Source organism: Triplophysa dalaica, chromosome 3 (genome assembly GCF_015846415.1).
Source record: "Triplophysa dalaica isolate WHDGS20190420 chromosome 3, ASM1584641v1, whole genome shotgun sequence".
Lineage (NCBI taxonomy): Eukaryota > Metazoa > Chordata > Actinopteri > Cypriniformes > Nemacheilidae > Triplophysa > Triplophysa dalaica.
Window position 1 is genome coordinate 13,764,274 of NC_079544.1, and position 25,080 is coordinate 13,789,353.

General features: G+C 40.4%; 1 protein-coding gene across 3 annotated transcripts in view; it reads left to right on the forward strand.

Annotated features, from left to right (window-relative positions):
- mib1 (MIB E3 ubiquitin protein ligase 1) overlaps positions 1–25,080 on the forward strand; it is a 46,904-nt gene that overhangs the window by 3,058 nt on the left and 18,766 nt on the right. For all 3 annotated transcript variants that reach the window (XM_056743080.1, XM_056743079.1, XM_056743078.1), the window contains 10 exons: positions 2,310–2,439; positions 3,195–3,299; positions 3,907–3,973; positions 4,643–4,847; positions 5,754–5,937; positions 7,151–7,295; positions 7,477–7,610; positions 8,951–9,058; positions 11,835–12,032; positions 12,492–12,643. In XM_056743080.1, the coding sequence (XP_056599058.1) occupies positions 2,310–2,439; positions 3,195–3,299; positions 3,907–3,973; positions 4,643–4,847; positions 5,754–5,937; positions 7,151–7,295; positions 7,477–7,610; positions 8,951–9,058; positions 11,835–12,032; positions 12,492–12,643 (1,428 nt within the window). The remainder of the gene's footprint in view (positions 1–2,309; positions 2,440–3,194; positions 3,300–3,906; positions 3,974–4,642; positions 4,848–5,753; positions 5,938–7,150; positions 7,296–7,476; positions 7,611–8,950; positions 9,059–11,834; positions 12,033–12,491; positions 12,644–25,080) is intronic.

Here is a 25,080-nt window from a genome sequence, read left to right on the forward strand (position 1 = left end):
AATAAATATTTTGAACACAGCCCTAGAGTTGAGTATGGCTCTGCTCCCTCTGGGCTTGACTCCTTGACATTCAGGGCTCCAGACTGCGTTAAAATGGTTGTCTTTTTCGACCAGATTTCGAGGCAGCACAAGCATTTTTTTTTTTTTACAAATTATCGTGCATGTGCGACCTACAAATTTGTAATTTCTTCTAGTTGTTTTTTATTGTGGAAAGACGAATAGAACGCGAGCCCAAGACCAGTGCAGGATGTGTTGGATAGTCACGTGTCACTGTTTCCTGCTGCAGTGCATGCGCACAATCCAGGACAAGTATGCAAACACGCACAATGTGAGTGCAAACAGCATTACTACGAGAGACTGCGAGTCATTACTACGAGTTGCTGTTTTCTTCAGCCCAAGGACGAATGATTTGATATTTGACACGTTTAAAATGAAACTAACCGTGGAGGATCATTTCTAATCCGTTCACTGTAAGAATGAACAACATATGCTCTGGTTAAGTCTTCGTTGAAGTAACATTTACATATGTTAGGTGAACATGAGGAATCCAAAAACGTTATAACACAAGACCTTTCATTTTGCTTTAATCTGTAACACTGTAACCAATTAAATATATACATTTTGAGAAGCACAATTTCTGTCCGTTCAAATGAATTCAGATTATTCAGTCTCTCTATTTAGCACCAATCAATAACAAAGCTTCTCTGTAGACTCTTTTTAAATAAGCAGAACCAAATCTGCTGTCATCAAGTAACTTCCTTGTCAGTGTCAGTATTACAATGTTTGGGTTGGAAAATGTGAATAATTGCAATGCAGGCTGATTTAAGGTGTTCCCCTAGTTTTTTTGCTTGTACTCCTAAAATTATAAGTCATGGGCTACAGTGCTCCTTGAAAAATAAGTTAGCATGGAGGCCAGACGTTATTCCCAATGTACCTGAGGAAGCTTCTTTGGGCAGTTATAGTTATTGAGGCATGCAGCATTCCCTTCAGTGATGTGCTATTGTTGCCAGGAAACAGTCACTCCTTCGCTGGCTGGAGTTCAGAGAGAATACAGAATATAGTATAATGTTGCATCACAGGTCAGTGAGTAGATTGATGTGGGTGACTTGTGTAAGCACAACTCCTTTGAGTAAACTAAATTAAGAAATGTGGATGCTTGTGTAGGTCTGCGTTGGACTGTGCTTGAGCTCACAGATCTTTATTTGATTACATTGCTTTGGGAACGATGTACCCTGTTTGTCATCTACCAGGTGTCTTTAATTGACCACATGATTTATTTTAACTATAGAGACCAGAGTTCAGAAACATATTTGAAATAGTCATAATATCAGAGTAGTTAAAATATAGGTCAGATTTGCAAAGTCATCTGTCGGAGGATTTTGCTAATGTAAAACTGTTATGATGATCATAAAATGCGTTAATATTATTATTATCTTAAAGATTTTGGGGGGCTTTTCAGTCTATATTGTAGGATTCACAGTCTGCCAGTAGGATAGATGTTGGCTCTTTATAAAAAAAATATTACCTTAGTATTAGACTTATGCTAATTTAGTAAACTTTTTTAAATGAAATACAAAGCTGCTATTTTGTGTCTAGAGTTGCCATCTATTCCATTTACCGGCTTCAGTAATCTCTTTCATTGTCTCCATATGGTTAGGCTATTAAGAAGTCTCGCAGTTGTTAAGACGTTTCTCATGGCAGCCATCCATAACTGCCCTCTACATGAGCTGAAAGAAACAATAGGTCAGCTCAACAGCTGGTCCCCTTTCAAATAAGCGTGACTCTATTTCCCTGGTGAGAAGGATTCCTGCGGTACAGATGACAAAGAGAGTGAAGAAGTCAGGCTTTGCTGTGATGTTGCTGGGTGATTCCTTTGGCAGCTGCTGTTTTATATTTTGGTTTCCAGTTGCTAATTCTATCCTTTCAAGCCCACAGGTAGTACATTTTTCAGCTCGCAGAACTGTTTGTTTGTTGTCCCCCATTGAATGGATCACTTTTTTCTGGGCTGATGGTCTGGGAAGTCTTACGTGTTAGACATTGTAGTGTTTATTTGTTGGCAACCTTGGTTGGCTCTTGAGTCAGAGTTTGGAGCTTCTGGTTCTCAAAGCTGTTTGTGAGATGTAGCAGAAAGTTATTCTCTGATAAACTGTTTTATTCACCTCCAACTTTAATAATGTGGTAATTGTTTTTTACTTTTCTCATTTATGTTATACTACTTACAGTTCCAAAGAAGTAATTTCTCTGCTCCTGATTGCTTGATCTGTTTTTCATTTTGCCTCTAGTAATTTTACTTTTATGTGTGTACACAGAGTTCTTCTGGAATCTCGTCGAAAGTCCAAGAAGATCACAGCCCGAGGCATCTTTGCAGGAGGACGGGTAGTTCGGGGAGTGGATTGGCAGTGGGAGGATCAGGATGGTGGAAATGGCAGAAGAGGGAAGGTAATTCCTCAAAATGTTCAGCTTTGCTCTTTAATTATTACATGAAAAGCGTTCCTTCATAAAGCTGCAGTGTGTAGCGCTCCATCATGTCAACTGGAGCAAAATGTGCAAATGCAAGTCTGTTTTACAAAGATAGTTTTCACACACAAATCCTACCCCATAAATACTTGCTGTCCTTAATATAAGTTTTAATGTTTGAATGTTACGCTTCATTAATTTTTTACTTCTGAGAGATGTTAAATGCACCAGAACAAATTTTTGAGTAAAAAAATGTGAATAAACACTGTTTCAGTTTGTTGTTTGCTTTGTTATGAGCACACAGAGTAAAGGTAATGATGACAGAATTTTCATTTTTGAGTGAAGTATCTTTAATGTGAGGTGATGTGATGTGAGGCCAACTATGGTGTTCCATACTCGGATTTTGTGCTCTGAATTTAACCCATCCAAGTGCACACACACAGCAGCGAGTAACACACATCAAGAGCAGTGAGCAGCCATTGCTGTGCTGCGGTGCCTTCGTTAATTGCAACTTTTAACAAAGGCACATTTCTAGTTTCACAATCCATAGTCTTTATTAAGATGTTTGGGGTCCTGGGGCTTGCTGAATGATCCTGAGTGTAGTTGTTACTTGAGTGTGGTATGTTCAAAAACCATTGTAATTTTAAAGAGTAACTGCCCTCTGCCATTCTCACACGTGCTTTATCTTCTCTGGATCCTTTTCTCTTGCTCTTCTTTAACATCGTTCTCTCTTTCAGGTGACAGAGATCCAGGACTGGAGTGCTTCCAGCCCCCACAGTGCAGCCTACGTCCTCTGGGACAACGGGGCCAAGAACCTTTACAGAGTGGGATTCGAGGGCATGGTGAGCCACCCCCAGCACTACGCACACAAAAGACTGCAGTTTGTTTGGCCTTTTGTGTAGCCACCCACCCCCCTCAAAACACCACACACAGACTTTCTGTCCCGTGAAACAGACTTCTTTATAAAGAACCATGTGCAGGGCAGCCATTGTGAGGGGCAGCTGGATGAGCTATCTACATGATAAAAGACGTCTGTTCCCTCGCTCTGTCTTAACAAGAGGAGAATCATCATGTACACCAAAGGCAAAGCGATCAGGGGGTGCGGCATGTAGAAAGTGTGCCTCGGTCATTGAAGTCATGGGATGTGCATTCATTGGCTGAGAGACTTTCTGCAACATCTGAATTTCAGCCAATCGTTATGTGGTTGGGCGGCTTTTGTCTGTTATCGCAATATATCCGGAGGGTGTGCGCAGCCATCTGCCACTGGAATTATTAATTAGATCTTGAAAAAAAGAGGATGAAATGCAGATGTCTGAATCACAGAGATGGCTAGTTATGCTGTGTATGCTATTTAGTTTTAGACTGACAAGATGCATTACATTTTATTGTTATGGGGCCAAAGCGTTTGTGAACAAATTTCTCACAATTAACAGTCTTTTTCTTCTTTAGTCCGATCTGAAATGTGTGCAAGATGCCAAAGGAGGCACGTTTTACAGGGACCACTGTCCAGTATTGGGTAAGCAGTGACATTGTTATAGATTGTGAAAATTTCTTTTTTATTTATTTACTTACTTATTGGGATAAACCCCTTGAGATGAAACATCTCGTTTTCGAGGGGGGCCCACATACATAATACACGAACAGATCAAAATATAACAAACACAATTCCACATTACAACAAAACAAACAAAAATACTAATGATGATATTAACCAAAAATAACAATCAAATCAGTAGCTTCACTATATGTTTCAGAGAGATATCAAAGTGGCATGGGTTGACCCTCATTCCTCAATTCCACCCTAATTCAGTGAATTCTATGAGATGCGTCCACTAGATGTCAGCACTAGATGGTGTAGAGAGGCTGGTTTTCAAACTTCAGTAGCATTCCCTTTTAAAAGCTCTTTTGAAACTGGTCCATAATTGACTTTTTGAAATCCCAGCCAATAACACAAGGCTTAATACAAGAATGCCAAACTTAAATGACATCTCAAACTTTAGATGTTACACAAAGCTGTAGTCTTAATTGCCTTGCATATTACTTGCCTTGATTCTGTACAGATTGTTTTCCTGAAGGTAATGTATGCTGGTTCAGATCACAATTTCCTTGAAATGTCTCTAGTCGTTCTGTTAAAGAAATTCTGTTTGGTCATCTCAACTTTGCCTCCACTGTGATTTTTCTAAAGGTGAGCAAAATGGCAACAGGAACCCAGGAGGTCTGCAGATTGGAGACTTGGTCAACATTGATCTGGATCTGGAGATTGTTCAGTCACTGCAGCATGGGCATGGAGGCTGGACAGATGGCATGTTTGAAACGCTCACCACCACAGGCACTGTTTGTGGCATCGATGAAGATCATGACATTGTCGTGCAGTACCCTAGTGGAAACAGGTCAGCCGGGCAGCACCTCTGCAAAGACACATGACAAGATATGTCATCGGCCAGTTATGTTATCGCCTCACAAGTTGGGAAAATATTATTAGTTTTTATTAGTGGAATTATTGAAAATAATAGCCATGTGAACATGAATATCTTATAGTGGAATATTTAAAGAGTACATATTACGAGATCATGTAAATTACATTTAATGCAGTGTGTAACTGTGTCGACTCTGAATCACACAAACGAGCTGTGCCTGGATTGACGTCACGACATATAGTCACCGCTTAAGTTTTGCTAGGTTTCTGCGAAAACTTCACTCTTCTCCCCCAAACACTGTAGCTTGTGAGCCTCATTCGCGGTAGAACAATCACATCAGACTAGACCATCTGACCAATCACATCAGAATAGGCTGGCGGAAAGGACGGTATTAGACAGATGATTCGGCAAACAAAACATTTGAGAGTCGGTCAAGAAGTAAGCTCTATTATAACAAAAAATAGTCTTTTTACACATTGTATGTACGTAAACTTGTTGTTTGACACTAAATAAACCAAAATAGCACCTTAAAAATCAAGATATATTTACTGATAAATGCCATAGTTACTTGTAGTAGATGATTCAGAAATCAAATGACCCCTTCATGATGTGACAGTGTAAAGTGACATGTTACTTAATGTTTGTTATCCTAACATCAAAAACATCACTCAGAATTAAACTAAATAAATGTCATGAGGATATAATCTTGTAAATTTCTCTTTTAATCTATCATTAATCTCCATTTGTCATGCTTTATTAATATTTATTATTTATTGTCAATGTAACACAAACCTTTCAGGAAACAGCTGAGCTTGTCACCCTATGATTTTACCTTTGTGATCTAATGTTTAATCTAACTCGCCCTTGTGTATGCCCCAGGTGGACATTTAACCCGGCTGTACTCACCAAGGCAAACGTGGTGCGCAGTGGAGATGTGGCTGCCGGTGCTGAGGGGGGCACCTCTCAGTTCATGGTGGGAGATCTGGTCCAGATCTGCTATGACATTGATCGTATCAAACTGCTCCAGAGAGGACATGGAGAGTGGGCTGAAGCTATGCTGCCAGTAAGCATCCCCTGCTGTATCTGTAATCATTGCAGAGTGTTTATAGTTTTTACCCCTTTCAGAGTCTTCTACATGCTTAGTATTTTCTTTTGGTAAGGGAGAAAAAAAATTATGGTAAAACAAATCACATCTTATAAAACAATACTTACGCCAAAATCAAACTTGTCACTTGAATGAGCACCATAGCACAGTGTTTAAGTGCTAGATGCCAGGATGCAACTGATATTTTTCTTGAAAAAATGTGATATTTAAGAAATTTGGCCCCAGTTTGTACTGAAAATCATATATATCTGAAGAACATCGGTTTCTTTTACAATGCACAGGAGCCCGCTTCAGTGGTCATTATTCAGTAAAAGGACCTTACGTGTTAAAATGTCTCTGTTTTGCCCACAAATAAAATGGCCAGTAAAAGCAGGCATTGATGAGAGCACATCATAATCTATAAAAACCTAGTGTGATTGGGTTTAATAGGGTGATGAGCATTAAATTGCAGCCATTGGCAACCCACTACCAATAGCGAAGTTGTTTTATTTTATCTACGGGCTGTTTCAAGTAGTTCTGCCTTCCAGAGCACTGGAAAGCTACGACTGGCTTTGGCCCTGTGCGTTGTTTATCTTTCTTGGAACACCTCCCTTTTGTTTTCCTCAATGGACAAAGCTTAACAGAATTCCAATAGCTTCCGTTATGAGCAATAGAGATGAGAAACAGTACTGCAAGATTGGGAACCTTTGGGTATTCTCTCTTTAAATGAGCCAATCTTAATTTTAAAAGTCAGACCTTACGCTTATAGATTTTCCTCCTTGACCGTCACTTCTCTCTCCTATTTTGTGGTGCTTAGGATGGTGCTGTCAGAGGAACGTTGTACCTGTGTACCAGTGTACCAGTTGTTGCACGATGAACTTGGAGAGAAACAACATAATAAATACAAGGCTGTATGTGCACTTGTTTTAGTTGTTGTGGCTTCCTTTAACTGCATCTTAAGGGTGCTTTTTTACTATTAACTGTCTAAGAACTGCTAATGTAGACCGCAAGAGCCACCCATACACATGGTGTAAAGTGTGATATTACTGAACATATACTGCAAAAATAGTTCAAAATCTTAATGGCACACAGCTGTACAGTGAAAGTTGGAGGTTCATGTTAAAATGAGTCCCCATTTGAAGCTTTTGCATAATTGGTACACTGTTGAGATGCCCGTGTGTTTTTTGTGCAGACCCTTGGAAAGGTGGGCAGAGTGCAGCAGATCTACTCGGACAGTGACCTGAAAGTCGAGGTGTGTGGGACATCCTGGACGTACAATCCGGCTGCTGTCACTAAAGTTGCACCTTCTGGCTCTGCTGTTACCAATGGATCTGGAGGTATTACACTTGCACTAGCATCTTAATATGCATGCTCACGATGATGTGACATAAACCGATTTGCAAGTGGGTTGAAATATTATTTTTTTTAAGTGAAAATTGCATTTTAAAGTCAACCAAGCAATCTATATCTGTGAGTTTCGCTGCACTGTGACTGACAAGTGTCCTTCTGTGCCTACAGAGCGCCTTTCTCAACTCCTCAAGAAGCTCTTTGAGACTCAGGAGTCTGGAGACATCAATGAAGAGTTGGTGAAGGCCGCTGCTAATGGTGACCTGGCTAAAGTGGAGGACATTCTGAAGAGATCAGATGTAGATGTAAGAACTCTTGCTGTATTTCTTTCCATTCCCTGTTACGTCTAAGAGATTTTAAGTTTAAATTCCAATTTTGGACAATATTGTACATTAGGAGAATATTTTTGCGACTTATTTGATACTGCTTTCAGCTACTAATAGTAGGAGGGATCTTAGCCCCATATAACATGTCACCATGTTTAAATCAATTTAGAGATTTTCCCCCATTAATGCACATTTCCATGTGGGCCTTGATATGACCTTGTTTAATCAGATCAATTTAGAAAGAACCAGTTTATTAAAAGTTAAGAAACGTATGTAGCGATCAGCACTTTGACTCTGGTTTTACTGTCATGCAGCCTGCAAGCCTTCAGACCCCAGAACTGCTTCTAATTTGTAACAAGTTTCCTTTGAACTGTAGCAGCTTTTTTGCTGAAGTCTCGCATATCAGATTAAACGCACTATCAAAGAATGATGGCTGCTCTTATATGTATGATATTTCCCTTGCTCTGATTGAAACTCTGTGATACTGAAGAGTTTGAGAAAGGTAGAGCTACCTTAGTCTGAAAAAGTGTGCCAGCAGCCGGGGCTCGGGTCATTCTCAAATGCATGAAGGAACAAGCCAGGATCAGTGTACCTAGAACCTGCTGTTTGTCAAACGCTGACAAGTATCACCGTCTTTTTAGCAAATATTGATGTGATTATTTGAAGTTAATGTCATTAGTCATTGTGTCATGTAATTTAATCAATTGAATCGATTGATGGACAGTTTACTTTTCCTGAGAGTCAGATTCTTGATCTTGGCATCCCTAGTATCTTGCTCTACTGTTTAAGATCTATAAATAAAAAAATTAATGCATTTATAATTAACCCATGTAATAATCACTTTGTATCGTTAACTAAAATTAAACTGTGATAATTCACTTAGCATCATAGTTAACAAAACCATATGTGTGGAAGACATTCTTCTGTAATTCATAGAAGGAAAGCCTAAAGCTTAGGATTTCTTTTTGATGCTTTCAAATTGCTTTTATAAGTTTTGCCTCTCCGGTGTTGATGCCAGGGCTGGCCCTGTGCCTTGACGCCCCTCACTGAAGTAATTGCTTAAAGCAGAGAGAGAAGAAGCATAGTCAGATTGGCTTGGATGAAATAATATGCTCGGCAGGACAAGACATGTCCTGCAAATACTCCAGGGACTCCAGCATTAATATTCATGTCCTTACATATCGATGAACTTACCGCAATGCTGCAGATCATACACAGACGCTCATGCATACTTGCGCATTCCTTATCACACACTGTTTTAAAATGAAACCATTGCAAAAGCACAAGCAGATGCAGTGAGCCATGTATTTTGTTTCCAGGTGAACGGGCAGTGTGCAGGACACACTGCTATGCAGGCTGCCAGCCAGAATGGCCATGTGGATGTCCTCAGACTTCTGCTGAAACATAATGTAGACCTGGAGGCTGAGGTATGCACTGCATCAAATGCATTTCCTTTCACCTTTGATCGATATTGTCTGCTCCTTTTTAAGTGTATTGCACATAGAGCCAGGGAACCTGTAATATTCTGTCAGTTGTCTGTCTGAAGTTCTTGTTATATGTAAACCAAGAAGGTCAGTTCTACGATTGCCGGCAAGGTGACAATTGGATAAAGTGGCCGTAACTTTTTTTGCAGATCATGTTATTCTTGAGTATTTACAGAATAGGATCACACCCTTCACATGTCTGTAGAGTCTTTAGTTTGATCATATTTATAAAAGACAGAGACAGCTGTACGATTATTTCCGAAAACATACGACGCATAGTTACACTTTCACATATTATCTGTTCTGTTGTCGGACATAAAACAAGTAAACAATATTGAGTAAGCACGACCCAATAACATCCTGTGTTTAATCCAACCAGCTGTTACTTTAACTGCTGCTAAAATCCGGATTTATAAACGTAAAATCGTCACCATTTTAATAGTTTTATTGTAGATGGCGTATATTCATACGAGAGAATACACTGTTGCTGTTACACCTGTAGTTACAATTACAGGGCTTAAACTGCAACGTAGGGAGGGTATGCGGGAAACTCTGCCTACCTTTTGTCATGATAAACTCAGTCAGCCGTCTTCTCTGTCCATAACAGCTGTGACTGTTGACGTTTACACGAAAATGCGAGTACATGGAGGAACGCATATTGAAAACACAGTTCACTGTCATGTGAGAGAGGCGCTGCCCGCAACATGAGAGAGTGAGGCGCTGAGCGCTCGCAACTCTAAGATGAATTAAGCTGTTTTAAATAGGAAATAAAAAATGTAAATGGGAATCATGAAAAATCTATTCATGGCAGCCAGTGTTGATAGTGTGGCAGGCCGTGACAAATAAATCAATATGGACAAAAGACAACACAATAATATGTTGTTATGAGAAGAATAAAAAAATGTTTTGGTTCCTTTTGAAACTATGGCGGAACTGCAGACACATGACTCAGTTTCACTTACCACGTGTGGTTCATGTCCGGCATCTATTAGTGCTGGGTACGCTCCATCTATCAGTTTCAAACAATCTCCAAATCCAGCGTTATATCCACCATTTATAAAACATGGCTCATCGAAGTGCAGTGAACATACAAACACAGCTGAACTTTGCAAACGCAGTGCTCTCTCTCACTCTCTTGCTCCAGCTGGTTTAAGTGTTTGCATGCTACTTCTCCCGCTCTCCTTTGTTGACACGTGGGCGTACTCTTTCTTCTCGCTCTGGCTTGTTGATGCGTGGGCTTGTTTTTCTGGGAGAATAGTCTAATAATTTGTTACAAAAAATATTTCATGTTCAAAAAAAAACTTTCCGAAACCTATACCAGTGTATCGAGCCCAGAAATACTACGTCATACTTCCTACTCGTTTTGTGAGAATTTGACCATGTCAAGCAGGAGAAGACGGCACGTTTAACAATGTAAAGAAGTCTGAATGCACGAAAAACAATTGCACATCCCCTTTAAGTATAATCCTTGATGTGCACATGGAATTTTAAAAAATAACCCATTAGAAATAGTTAATTCAATGACATTATCAAACAAATTTTACAGCTACACCACATTTTCAATACTGATCGGGCACACATGTGAAGAGTCTTTTTCCCTTCATCTTTGTATATATCCATGTAAGTATTGTTTGGGGAGGTTTTAGGCTTGTGTTACTGTAGCGAGAATATTAAACAGAACAGGTCTTTTAATGTTTGTAAAGAAAATACTCAAGGTATCTTAGGGGCGTATCGACATAAAGGAGTCAACTGAACTCCCAATTCCCTTATTATGAGGATAAAGTAATGTTAGCAGGCAGTCGGCGCTGCTACTGTTTACTTATGTGCAGAGAGAGGGAAAAACAGGGACACTAGGAATGCAGGCATTGTTATTCCATCCACGTCAAGGGTTCTCCGCTCACAATCAAGCAGGAATATTTATGTCCTGTCGTCTGATGGTATTTTAGGGGCAGGAAATAGTCCTCTGCTGCGGAGAAGATCATACATGCCGTTGTGAATGCGGTTAGCTTTGATTGCAACCCACCACAAATCACTTGATCCTTTTTATTGTCTGCTACGTATTGTGTGTGACAGCAAAATAATTGTTTATCACAGAGAACCGTGAAGGTGAAAAATGGTCAGGTGCGTACCGTGGATGAACATCAAATTTATTTTTTATATTAGTCTATGAAATGCACTAAAAAACGCACCCTGTGGAAACCCTGAAATGGTAAAGGGTCTGGAGTTACCCAATAATGTCAAATTTATAATGCTCTGTTGAGAAAGGATTTGTTTTATATGGGAAGGTGGGCTAATAATATCTTTGTAAAATGCTCTGATTTTAATTCTGCAAAATGTCAGAAATGGCAGTCTTTTGCAAAGAACTTGTTTATGATTTAACTTTCCTTAAATGAACTGTTATAGACTGAATCAATGAGTACTTGTTGTTAATAAAATATTGTGATCCAATGGAGAAAAACAGACTTCCTTCAGACAGAGGACCGATTACATTAGGCAGTCTAATTTATGGATCAAATTTCTTTTAACCTCTGATTAATTAGGCAGAAGATTTCTATCATTATAAGGCAGTTGCTCCAGTAATGGCTTTGTCCATAAACATAACTCAGGATTTAACTTTTCTAGGCCGGTTCGACTTATAAAAGCATTAAAGCTAGGCTCTGGAATCAAACTGTGATGCGTTTAAATGAAGATGACAGTGATTGACATGTGGCTCCTGCAGGATAAAGACGGAGACAGAGCTGTCCATCACGCATCCTTTGGGGATGAGGGTTCCGTCATTGAGGTACTGCATCGAGGCGGGGCTGACCTGAATGCCAGAAACAAGCGCAGACAGACGCCCCTTCACATTGCTGTCAACAAGGGCCACCTACAGGTGGTGAAGACGTTGCTTGACTTTAGTTGCCACCCCAGTCTGCAGGTGAACTGTCTTTGAGTGTCTTTATCAATTAATTTTCAGTACTCTTCACATAAGATGTGAAAAATGGGACAGCAGTGAGAAGAGGCGAAAGTCAAATTCTAATGGGAGCGCAAAAGTTGTTTGAATACCTTATGGAGTCAAAATAATTATTATGTAGTCAAATTACTGATTTCATAAACATGCAGTCCTAGAGCTAAATGAACAGCTATAGATTAAACCTCACCCTGGATCTCTTGAATTTATTATCATACTTGTTGAGCATTTAAATATTTTAGCATATTTCTTTACATTTTGATTATTGCAGTACACATCACACCCTCAGAAAAAATAATCAAGAGTGACACTGAGCATGCCATTTTTTGCCATTTATCATTCTATAAATCTGCTTCAAAATGCTGCTATGCTTATTAAGATTGTTTCGTGCTTGATAAAAGGAGAATTTGTTGCTGCCCCCTGCAGGACTCTGAGGGAGACACACCTCTGCATGATGCCATCAGCAAGAAGAGGGATGACATGCTCTCCGTACTGCTGGAAGCTGGTGCAGATGTCACAATCACCAACAACAATGGTTTCAACGCGCTTCACCATGCTGCTCTGCGAGGGAACCCCAGGTACAGCAAAATTGACTTAATGGAGTCATATGACACTGCTTAAACTAATATTATTGATTGTTTTAGATGTAATGCAATGTGTATACACGATTTCAGGTTAAAAAAAAACGCTGTATTTTCCACATACCATACATGTTTTTATCTCTTCTTTGCCCCGCCTTTTCTGAAACATGCATATTTTTAACAAAGCTCATCGCTCTGAAAAGCGTGGTGTGCTTTGATTGGCCAGTTAACCAGTGTGTAGTTATTGGATGAATACCGCAAGCGTGTAACGGAAATGTAACACCTCTTACCATATTTAGAACATCAGGTTCCAAAGCAATTGTACTGACAAGTACTCCACCTTATTTGTGTATACATTTGGGCGGTCTTAGTCAAATCATACCATGAACTGACGTAGATTTGTGGAGGTGTGGTTACACGAGGCGTTTCAGGCATGTCTGGGTGAGCATTCGCTCAAAATGGAGATACAGCCGTGTCATTATTTCCGAATCAAAATTGCTACTAGAGGTGGGGAGAGTAGGATGGAACTATAGCAGAAGCAAGCAACACATCATCCTGTCGTGTTTTGTTCATTATGAAAGACGTGATGTTTGACTTAGTTTGACTCACCGCGCACAGCACATGCCTGGCATCTTTTAGCCTGGCATCAGCGCAGCCCATCTTGATGCAGCGCAATCTTGATGGAAAGAGGGTCTTGCTTGCCTTCGCCCTGCCATGCTTTTCCGGGATAATGGACAGTAAAAGGTTGTCTCCGCTTAAAATGACCCAGGCTCGTTCATTAATAATAAATGATTGGTAATAATTTACATTGATGATCATAAATGATGTAGAAATATTGGGGTTGTTTTGGGCTTTATTTTGGAGCAGCAGTTGCTTATTTGTCTTGCAAGAGTTGGCAACACTGCTGCCGAAGAGGCTATCGGCTCCGGGGCAACAGTTTTTTAGATTGTCTCAGACAATCATTTCCATAAACAGCTACATCAGGGATGTGATTTTTCCGTGTAAATACAGATTTCTGTATTTTTGGACCTCGTTGGCATCACCCGCGTAAATTGCATACATTTTATTTTAATTTGTGACGGGATTGATGGTGGGGGTTTGGGGATGTGCGCGTAGTCTACATACACCTGCCGGCCAACAGGATCCTTTCCACAATCTCTACGTCATGCACGCTTGTTTTTAATGCATAGCGACCGCTTAATTCAGAACATAATTTAGCAAATTATATTTGTTTCCAGAGAGTCTGTGAAAATAGATGCCAAACACAGATGTTTGGGACTCAAAAATATGCGGGTTGGGCGAGGATGCTCGCAGTCTTCCTTCATTTTTCTCCTTGGCTGATCACATGCCTTTCCATTTATTAATAATAAAATAAAAATAATGTTTAATTTGGAAATGTTCCGGTCATGCAGATCATGCATCATCTTCAAATTTAAAATGATCAATCTTGGCTTTAGCTTTAACTTTTCAGTGGCAACCTTAGGATCCTGTTTATTGACTTTATAGATGAAGAACTGGTCTGAGTCAATATTTATAGCTGACTTTAACATGAACGCCTTGCTTTATGAGAAGCACCTTTTCCTTTACCTTAAAAAAGTCTTTGAGATATATTGCTCTCCTCCAGCTCACTATTTACTTGTTTTTCTTGCATTAGCTCTCATTGCTGCAGTCTTCTGAACAGCACTCTTGAAAAGTTTGAAGGCTTCTGCTGAGCTTTTCTCGTGTCTTTTGCTGAATAGAAACTGACTTGTAATCCGGTGGAGATTTGCTCCTGATGCTTGGAGTTAAGCCCTGATTGGTTGCAAACCAAATGTAGCTGTCACGTAGTAGGGGTTGGTAAGAAGGGGTCTGAGGGTTAAAGGTTTATAAGCCAGTTTATATTTTAAAACTGGTGGTGATGTTTTTCTATTAGTTATATTGGTTATTGATATGGGAGATTATCTGTTAAAAAATTGGTGGCTATTTTTAAATTAATCATTTAATTTCATTCATTTAATTAGGATTAGTAGAAAAAACTGGAAGTGTTGTAGGATTTTAGAATTATTTGGATTGCAGTGTAAATCTCTTTTTCTTTATCTTTTGTAATCAAATGTTTTTACTAGATTTTGTTCTTTTGAGCCATTCTATCTTAAGGATGCATATATTCATTTATATCTGTACATCCCATTTTTATTTAGAATAGTGATTTGAATAATTTTAAGGATTTGTACCTGGCATGCAAACAAAAAGTCAACACAACGAATATCTTTAATTCATTTGACTGGGTAACTCATTAAAGTTTCAGAAACCGTAATTTAAAAATGTTGTTTATCCAATTATGTTTTTTTTGTGCTACAGTTCAGTATTATTAGCCATGCAGTCATATTTATGTACATGTCTAAATATCCCTGCAAATATTAGAAAACGTATACTTTATTTATCTCCTTTGATAATGTTCAACAGGCTGTTAAAATGGTGCAAGTAGGAGAATTATCTTACAATGAAGCAAAGAGTTTTTCTATTCTCATCCCTACATGTCCTCCTAACGTTCTTAACATAGTGATCTACATCTGTCTTCACTGTCCCAACTGTTGCATCCCCGGTGGGCTTCAGTGCTGGCCGGGTGAATAGTTAAACCTTAAACAGGAATTTCAAACAGTAAGAGAAATCTACAGACTCACTTGGCTGTTAGACAACTGCAGCACTCTGTTATTGTATGTGTATGCGCTCCATTCTTAACATTTTCACCACTAAGCCGATTGTCAAAACTCTCAGAAACATATTTTAAACTCAAATCCACAATGATCGTTTGTCTGGGGGTAAAAGTGGAATACACATCTTTTAATCTCACATGAATGTAGCCATTCCTTTTATTTATATTTTTTGTACCTGTCTATACGTTGTAAGTTTGCACCCCCTTCCCTGCTGGAAGTGTTTGTCTCTTCTTGTGTGTTTATGACCGTCCTAGGCTGAGAGCAGGACTGGCTCCTCTCAGTGGCTCCCTGGATGGCTGCTGGAAGGCGATTGTGCTCCAGGACTGTAAACAGTACGATTAATAGCCCATGACTCATAACACACTTCACAAACAGGCCCTGCAGAGTCTGCCACTGCACAGCCCCTATTACTACAGTACAAATGGGCCAACCTGTTTCTTAATCGCCTCATGGCGTCCCACCTTAAGACGTGGTGCTGTGTGCCACCACAAAACTATTACGGCTGGTGAGATGAAAGCTTAGCGAATGGGCACATCTACAGTCCATCGAAGGCAGGTATGATCGGAACAGAATTTGATTTTAATGAAAACGATTGGTTAATGAGGTGTTTTATGTGTACGTTGAGAAATTTGAAAGCAAATGAACAGGTGAGATTATTATGGTCTGTTTGATCCTCAGTTGATGCCAGATTGTTAGGTGCAATAACAATTTTTTGTAGTTGGTTGTATGAAGTCAGAATTGGTACAGACTTTTTTTGCTAATGTGTAAATCTTTCCTGATTATGAGGAGCTTGGTGGATTTATTGATAGAAACGTGCTCCTTTTTCTCTGTGGGTAACTGGCATGGAATTGTCTTTACTTATTAGGCTTATTTACTGTTTTTGCATAAATAAAAAACTACATGGAATGTTTTAGAACGTAAAAAAAAGCATTTGTCACACTGCTGTGGGATGTGGATATAGGTGCAGCATGACGTGGTGCCAGATGAGAGTAATTATGGGAAAAATTATGATGCAGCGGTGCAATCCGAGTGACTGAGAGAAGGATGCTGCTGTGTTGCAGAAGAGAGGTTGGTTCACACCACATGCCTGCGCTGCGTCAGGGTGCCAGGGGCCATAATTGGTGGACTCTCTTGGTGAATGATTTGTGTGTACAACCCCCCACTCTATAATGCATCTGGCTTTCATCTACACCCCCCCTGTACACAAGCTAAGAAGGGTTACCGTGAAGCAGCCGGGCTACCGATCCCGCATGTGTCGCAGTGAGCTCATGCTGCAACCCCTCTCCTCCCCTCTCTTTGACTTTCCTGTGCTCTCTCTCGGTTTCCTGTAGTCTTAGAAATTCAGATATGTAGATGTCCGTCCACTGTCTTTTTTGTCCCCACAGACAGTCCACTGTCTTTACACACCACTACATCACCACATGTTCTTTTTAGCACTTTGTGTCCTTGCCTGCTTTCTGATGGTTGCTGATATTGGTATATTTTAACCTGGGAATTTATCCCATTTTTTACAAAGCCTTGCAGAAAAGTTGCTATCAATGGTCAGTATTTAATAATAGTTTTTTTTGTTACTCATTAAAATTGCATTTCTAAATGTAGAAAATACTTTGCAGTTAATCTTTCTATGCTTGTAAAAAAAAAGGCAGTCACAATGCATTATATCAAGGTTTATTGAAAGCAGCTTTGTCAAAGTGTCATGGATTACAGTTTCCTGCTGAAGCAAAAGAGTAAAGGTTGACTATTCATGTTGTCATCAAAGCATAGCTACAGCTGGTTGAAGGGGACCAAATCCATTGAAGAGGTGATTTGGTTCCATTTTACCAGCTTTAGCAAAGCATTGTGGTTCACTGGTAAGACACCAAGTAACAGCTTCTGTGACCCTGTCTCGTGACCTTTGTGAAGCATAAATCATTTCATCAGATGACATTTCCCAGTATGTCTTATAAGCTATATTGCATATCATGGATATTAAACTTTTCGGTTTCTCATTCCCTTGTTGTTCCTATCAAACAACTAGTTTGCTAAAAGAAAGATTGTGCTGTAGAAAGTGCACATGCAGATATGTGTTCTACCTGAGCGCTTCGGAGTTTGACAGTCTCAATCAGAGACAGAAGATTTTTAGTGACTCATATTAGCGAAACAAGCCAAGCGTTGTTTCGCTAGCCGCTTTCTGTTGGTCAGCAGAGAGCCATCCAGAATGCCCTTTTAGCTCTATAGCAGGTGGACAGCTGAGAGTTTAAGCAAAGGGGTCACTGCTGCTCAATATGGCACTCGTTAAACACGGTTCAGTAAAGTGCTATTTACACAACCGATCCCCCTCCCTGCGTTACACAGGCACCCGCACAGAGCATTCTGGACCAAGTTTGGCCCCCAGATACACTGGCCATAAGAGGGCAAAAGCCATGGATAGCAGCTGAACATTTGATAATGTCAGCATCTGCTGTGGGTGTCACTCAGGCAGGGGATGAGGGCAAGAAAGAGGGAACACAGTCACACTACTGACAGTGGAGAACCATACAGCAAGCAGTGCACAAAAATGGAAAGAGCACAGCCCTACAGAGGACAAACTGGAGTGTCTGACATTCAGAAAAATGGGCCACAGGCTCTCCCAGGCTCCACTCCTGACCACAAACCTTTCTCTTTCTTCTCTCAAAACATGTCCTTTGCATCCGTCGTAGTTTTTTTAAGCGAGAGTGAGATATTATAAAACAGCAGCTTTATGCGTGCTGCGTTAAAAAATGTCTGCGATAACTCTGAGCTTGATTCATTGGTGAATACTACTTGAATATACTGGTGATACTGTTATTATAAATCTGTACTACCATTCTCTGTCTCACTAACTGTACCACCTGTTGAGCTGTTAAAAATAAAGTATAAAAAGTATTGACTAGTAGTATTTGTCATCTTTATATCGTTTAATGTAAAGCTTTTGTGACCTGGTGTATGTAAATAGAAAAAAAGTGAACATGCTTAGATGTCCTCACCACCCTTTGTAGACAACAGTTGCAATCAGCTGACAGGCAGAGCCAATACTGATCCTGCATTGTCATTTTCCATGCCCTAATCTGAGTCCACTGTGGGCCACCAAAGCATTTGGCAAGCCTAGCAAACATGAACAATGGCGACAGGAATGGGTTGCAGGACGAAACAGACAGCCATACTATCTTGCAGTGAAAGAGAATCAACCTTGCCAACTTGAAGGGGCAAAAAAAGTTGTCCCAAACTTAAATTTAGTAAATATGAAAAGATTATGGTATTAATGGTTCAGGATCTAAATTGCTGCTGGCCATGATTCAAACCCCACACTGCGGTAAATTCTCCAATAATGAAAAGAGCTCCTGTTCCTATGACGATGTCTTGGGTTGTTATTGGTTCTTTTTACATAGCGATGACTGAACTCATCCTGTTGCAAAAAGTGGGCCAAAACCGGCATTCTAGATCCACATGCTATTGCGAGAGATATTTGTTCTGTATTTTAAATGACTGATGACATGACTGATACCTGCAGCAAAGAATTATCCAGCATGCAAATTTCTGAATTAAGGGAGGGGCATTGTGGTCTGACGGTGAAATCACTAAAAGAGCAGCAACTTCCCTGTTTCTGACCCCAGTTACAAAAATCTTTATGCTTTTTCCATGTAGTTTTCGTTGAACATGTCATTGTACAGATTATATACTGAGGATTAGCACCTGACCAAGAATACATACTTCTTTACATTCCATAGCTGTCATATGTTCATATGGGCACATAAAGAAGTATGTACACCAAGTAGGCAGCCCTAGGCACAGGCGAGTATCCTTACCTTCTTCGATCCGATGACTTTTGGTTACCGCAGCATTATATAAACCAAACAGTGTCTTTAATCATCATCTGTAGATCAGCGGCACAGTTTCTCTTTTTTTTAAACATCATCCTGCAGAATGCAGTATACATAAGGTGACTTGCAGAGAACAGGTCACACTTTTTTGTCCCATAATCTAGCCGTTGTCCCATTACGCATTGCACGTATTCAGGTTCACACACTGTTGTGTCTCTTGTTGACCTTGGTTGTCCTTGCTAGAGTGATCCATAGGGAATAAAAATAAAAAAATTGCAGTATTTTCTTTAGTTGGTAGAAATATATTTTCTAAAGTAAGCGTGTTTCTTGTGGTCGGAGTTTCTTGTTGTCTAAGAAAGTTGAAAAAAATCTGCTAGTGTCCTGGCCAAGAAATCCATTATTTCTCCTGTTTTAACTTTTTGTCTTGATTTCTCTCCAGTCATCTGTTGTTTAACCGCATTCCCAGTTGTATGTCAGAGTGGTTGGTGAAGTCTGAAAATGAGGTTGATCCAAGTGGAACAGGAAACTATTGTGAGCAGGATTTGTGCTTTAGCCCCGCAGACCAGGCCAGAGGTCACATGCAAGAGCTAATGCCCACTCAGCAATAGTGATTTGGAAAAGTGTGCTGATTCTCCTTTGTTTTTTCTTTTCTTTTTCACCCATTCTTTTCTCTCTCTCTGAGCTGACCTGGGTGTGTTTATTCTAGAAGGTGCACTAGAGCTCTGATGCTATGCGCTGGAGATCAATAACTGCTTGCATGGCAGCACGAAATGTTCAGTGGCTCTCTAATGAATCTTTGCTCCAGCTCCACACATTCCACAAGTCAATACCGCCCCAGTCTCATCCCCCTCTGCTTAGGAGCCTATCCAGTACCAGGCCAAAAGGAGAGAGGCAGGGGTGGAAACATAACAGAATGACACTTACACAGGCTATTCTGGGCAGGGGTGGAAATCCTGCATGAGTTTGTGGTGCTTGATGGAGTTTGATATGATGGTGAAGTTTGACGGGAGCGAGCTATGAATGGTTCAGGCTCTTGTGGCGCCACCAAGATCTAGGGATGAGTGTGTGAGGGGGGATGGCACTGCAGCATTACGGCCCTGCCCCTGCCTAGTGATAGGAAAGCATGCAGAGAGAAATAAAGAAAGTGGGTTACTACCCTGTGGGTGTTGTGGGTTCAGTGACACGAATACCCAACACCTACTAAACTGCCCTCCCCTCCCCAGAGAATTAATATGCTACCACATCTGTTTTTCCTTCAATCCTATTCAACCCCCCCGCCTGGCCTGAAACCTGCGTCCCGCTGTAACAATGTCCCTCCATCAGCGGCTAGCGCACACCTGTCCCCCTACCGTGACGAACCAGTCCTGAAACACCAAACATGGTTCCAGTAATTTGAGCTGAACACCGGAGAAATAAGTGTTTTTGCAAAAGACAGTGCGATGCGAGGTGTGGATCCATCCCAATAGAGTTGTATTCCATTTGAAAGTGAAAAGATCCAAGTGAAAAGAGAAAACTTGAATGCATGGGGTTGACACACTTCAGGGGCATTGAGTATCGGTGATCGAGTCCATCTTTGGATATCTTCAGCACTGCAGCCGCAAAAAGGTAATGAACCAGAGAGTACTGTGCTGCAGCAGCCTGCTCCCTGACCACTGCTGGAAAATCAAGGCACGGCAAGAAAGTGAGGCAGAAGAGAAATATGTTGTGACCGAGTTAACTAACAGACAAGCAAATCCATGTTGGATGACCGCAACTTTCCACCTAAACCTGTCTGCTTCCCATGCGAGGCGCAGTTAGGAAGTGGAACCTCTTACATTTCCCAAGGTGTTCCAACAGAAGTAGTTTTTCGCTGCAGAGCTGTAAATTCCACTCCCTCTTCCCTACCAAAGCACACACCGCGGCTGACCGGCCACACGCTTGACACCCCTGCCCATCCGGAAAAGAGAGAGGAGAGCGCAAGAGAAAAAAAAAGCGGAGACGTCAGTGCGGAGCAGCCGGCATGGGGTGAACTCCCGTCCAGAGGTGGAGAGGCACAGGGAGCATATATTACCTGTCAGCTCAGTTTCCCCGACTCTCCGCTCCTCCCTCTGTCTTCTTTTCTGTGTGTGAAGAGCCATAATGACCTCCGGAGTTCTTCAGCTGCTGCAGCCATCGCACGCCTGACTCGCTGATTCAGCTTCTCTGACGAGGGGGGTTGGGGGGGTTTAGCAAACGAGTGTTGTGGAGAAGGAATAAGAGTGGTGAGGCGGGAGGGGTGGAGCTGGGCGTAGAAAGCGCACTCGCGGCTTACATTTAGGCAGGGATAGACATCATGCTGACACGAGAAGCTGTCGCTGCTGCTCTAAAAACGGGCAGAAAAAACTGCAGCACTTTCACCCCTCCTCCTTCCCTCCCATCTCTAGCATGTGCGTTCACTGGGAATTCTGTGAAGATGTGCACGACCGCTGGAATTCTCTATAGTCCTCGAGATTGCTCAGGAGTTTATTGCGGAGTCTTAAGGTTTTCCTACAATTTGAACGGACAGTTTTATCTGTCTGTACTCTGCCTTGTGCAATTCGATAATGTCATCTTAAGGTTTCCCTTAATCAGCAAATTCGGAAGAGAGAAATAAAATGAGGATTTGTAAAATGATTTTTTGCATATCAATCACACTTTTAAGTTTAGTGTTGCTAATTCATATCATGCAGTAAACTTTTTCTAATAGTCAGTTTACAGTCCTCTCTTAGAAAACCTGAGGAGGCAGAGAGCTTTAAAGCTAATCTGAATGTGTTAAGAATTTCCTCCATAAGGTTTTGTCTCTCATGGAACAAGATAATCTGAGACTAACTAGCCACAGGCAAAGCCAGCTGTTGCACTCTGCGCTTGCACCTCAAAGTGCTAAATCATTCTGATTTAAAGAAAGCTTTTAAAAAAACAGCTCCTCTTCAGTATCTCCCTCACCTTCTTGTGACCATATTTAGTAAACCAGTGCAAAAAATAACCCCCTCCCCCCTGCACCGAGGCAGCTGTCCCCCTACGAGCACTGGGAAGCTTCCCATCCAAAGATCCACCTATCGATTGTGCGTCCAGCAAGGCAAGTAACTCGCGCGCGTTAGCGCAGCACAGGCTTGCCGGTCTGTTATTTTTAGCACCGCCAAATAAAGTGGTCTCTCATGGTTCCACTTCTGTTTCCCCTCCTCTACTTTTCTAACACCCGTCCTCTCTATCTGAACACCCCCTTCGTACGCTCGGTTCTCTTTTAATTCGTGCCGGAACACACTGCATATGGTAGATCTCGCTTTCGCTTGACACTATACTTGGTAACGTATGCAGTTGCGTGTGAGGGAAGAGGGGTACGAATTGCACTGGAAGGTTTGTGAAAATCCGTAGAGTACTGTAGAGAACAATTTGCATCAAACCTGTTACGTTACTTGAAAGGACATTAGGTAAACCATTCACAATCACAATGGTAGAACTTGCATCGAGTCTGTTTTATCTCAGTTTAAGGGCACACGAGGATGTCCCCGGGGATTCGAGTTTTATTCTCCCACTTGAGCTATTCAATCATTTTCAAGAGCCACATTCAGGCTTCCTGAGGCACAGCAACTGAAATGTTTAATTGGGAGCTCCCGTCCTTCATTGTGGCTGCTGATTTTAGCCAGCAATGTCCTCTGTCATCACACTGCTTTGTCCTCCACTTCTGCACCTCTCTACCTGCAGTAACAATGCAACCTCTGCAGTCCGCCAACCCCCACACAAAGATAATTACATCGCCGAAGGCACAGTCTAATCTTTCAAAGTAATGTTTTCACACCATTAAGTGTAATGTCTCTGTTAAATAATGTAAATCTCTTGTTGGAAATTGTCCTGAGGCTTCTTCTCTCCTACCTTCTTCAGCTCGCAGCAGTCCCGGGCAAACCTTTGACGATGAAAAACAATAAAAATAGCTTTCAATGAATTACTAAAAAGGATGGAAAAGGAAATCCTCAATCCCATTGATGGAATAATGCTGGGCAAATCTTGCAAAACCTTTCTTTAATTATGTCCTGTTTAAATCGTAAAGTACAATTCAAATGCGTTCTCAGTCTAATGTATTGGCATTCAAATGCTCCATATTTATGGGTCTTACGGAAATTGACTATTTGCCAGGTGCAATGCACTCTGCTAAGTAATGCATCTGCTTGAGGCCCAAACCTCCACACAGAACGATTGAAAGAGCTACATTTTACAGTTCAAAGTGCTGTTTCATAGGCATGTTAGGGCCTATGAAAGAAGGCTTGAGAGAAGACCACCCAAATTAAAAACAACATTAATTTTTAACATCCATTGAAATAGTGATTGGAAGACAAGCTTAGCAATCACAGAAATCATTTTGATGTGAAGTGAATGGAGGTGCTCATCAGGGTGAATATCAAACGGCTCATTAGTGTGGTGATCTGTTGGTCTGGTCAGCGGTTTCTCATGTCAATACTCTCCTGAGTGAAATTCCTCTTAATATAGGATGCATGCCTTGCACACATCCTACGAAAGTTCACCATCGAATGCCTTGGCTTTCATTAATAAATTGTTGAATGTTTACTAATGAAGTGAAAGAAAGGCCACTTATTGATGACTTTGTATTTTGTTTCCTGCAGTTATTTGGCAATCTGTTTTGGATTAAACAGTAAAAATGGGTGTGTCTTTCCATGGTAAAGTTGGACATTGTAAAAACACTATGAAATAATCAGCTAGCTTTAGATTATGGCGGTGTCTCTGAAGAGACAGCTAGTGTCTTCATATATTGCATTGATTTAGGGAAATTTTATGAGGAATTAGAGAGAGGTTTTATGTCACATCCACACGAAGCCAGAACTTTCCAATCTTTTTTTGTTCCTTATTTTACAATTATCTCCAGAAATATCTGCGAACTCGCTAAACCGACGTATACTGATTTGACATGTATACTACATCGTTTTGTGTTACTGTAATTTTGCCACAGAGATGAACTAAAAACTGAGAAGATTTGGAGATTGCACACAAACTTTACGCGCTAAGGTGATGACATCATAGTTTCAAAATAAGGATGTACACACGAATATGCAAGGGTGGCGTAATTTTAGATTTATTCACTCTGGAACCCGGTATAAAAAATTGCAGTTTCAGGCTCCCAAAACGCCGAATCCGTGTGGACGAAACGGAGAAACAATATAAAATCTCCATGTGGATGGCACTTTAGTTGATTTCGTTTGCTTTCAGCATAATTGACACTGGTCTCTGGTCTTCATTATCGCTGTGTAATTCAGAAATGTCAACTAATCTTTCAACTAAATTTACTATTTTACTGCTAGTTTGCCCAAATGGTTTGGTAATATAATTTACATTTAATCCGTTACATCACTTAAAATGGTTACTTTTAATGGTTATTGCACTTATAAATTCTAATGGGTTGAATAATGCAAAAACGTATTACTAAATGCACGTATAAAAAGGATTGGTAAAACATACATCAGGATAATCTGAATTGACATCTTGCTTTTTTCACCCCTGGTATTGTGTCGTTTTAAAAATTTGCTAATCTATAAAACTGCAGTCTGCTACTTTTGCCTCTATATCACAATCTTTGTTTAAAACATAGAATTGCATTAAATCCCTATTTATAAATGGTTTGATATCAACTAAGATTTACTGTGAAATTGTACCTGAGATCTCACATTATAAATCATTATCATAAGCTTAGTGTTGCGAGTAAGGGTAAGTGAGTGATATAGTTTGATCATTGGTTTTTATTTTAACCAAAAATAATGTCAGCTTTAATAATTTTCCTGTTTGTTATTATTATTAAAATAAAATATGTAAAATAATACTGTCACATGCACTTAGATTTGCTACTGTACACTGCAGATGTTGCACAGCTGACGTTTCCACCCACGACCTGAGAAGTAGGGTTTAGCTTACCACTGGCAAT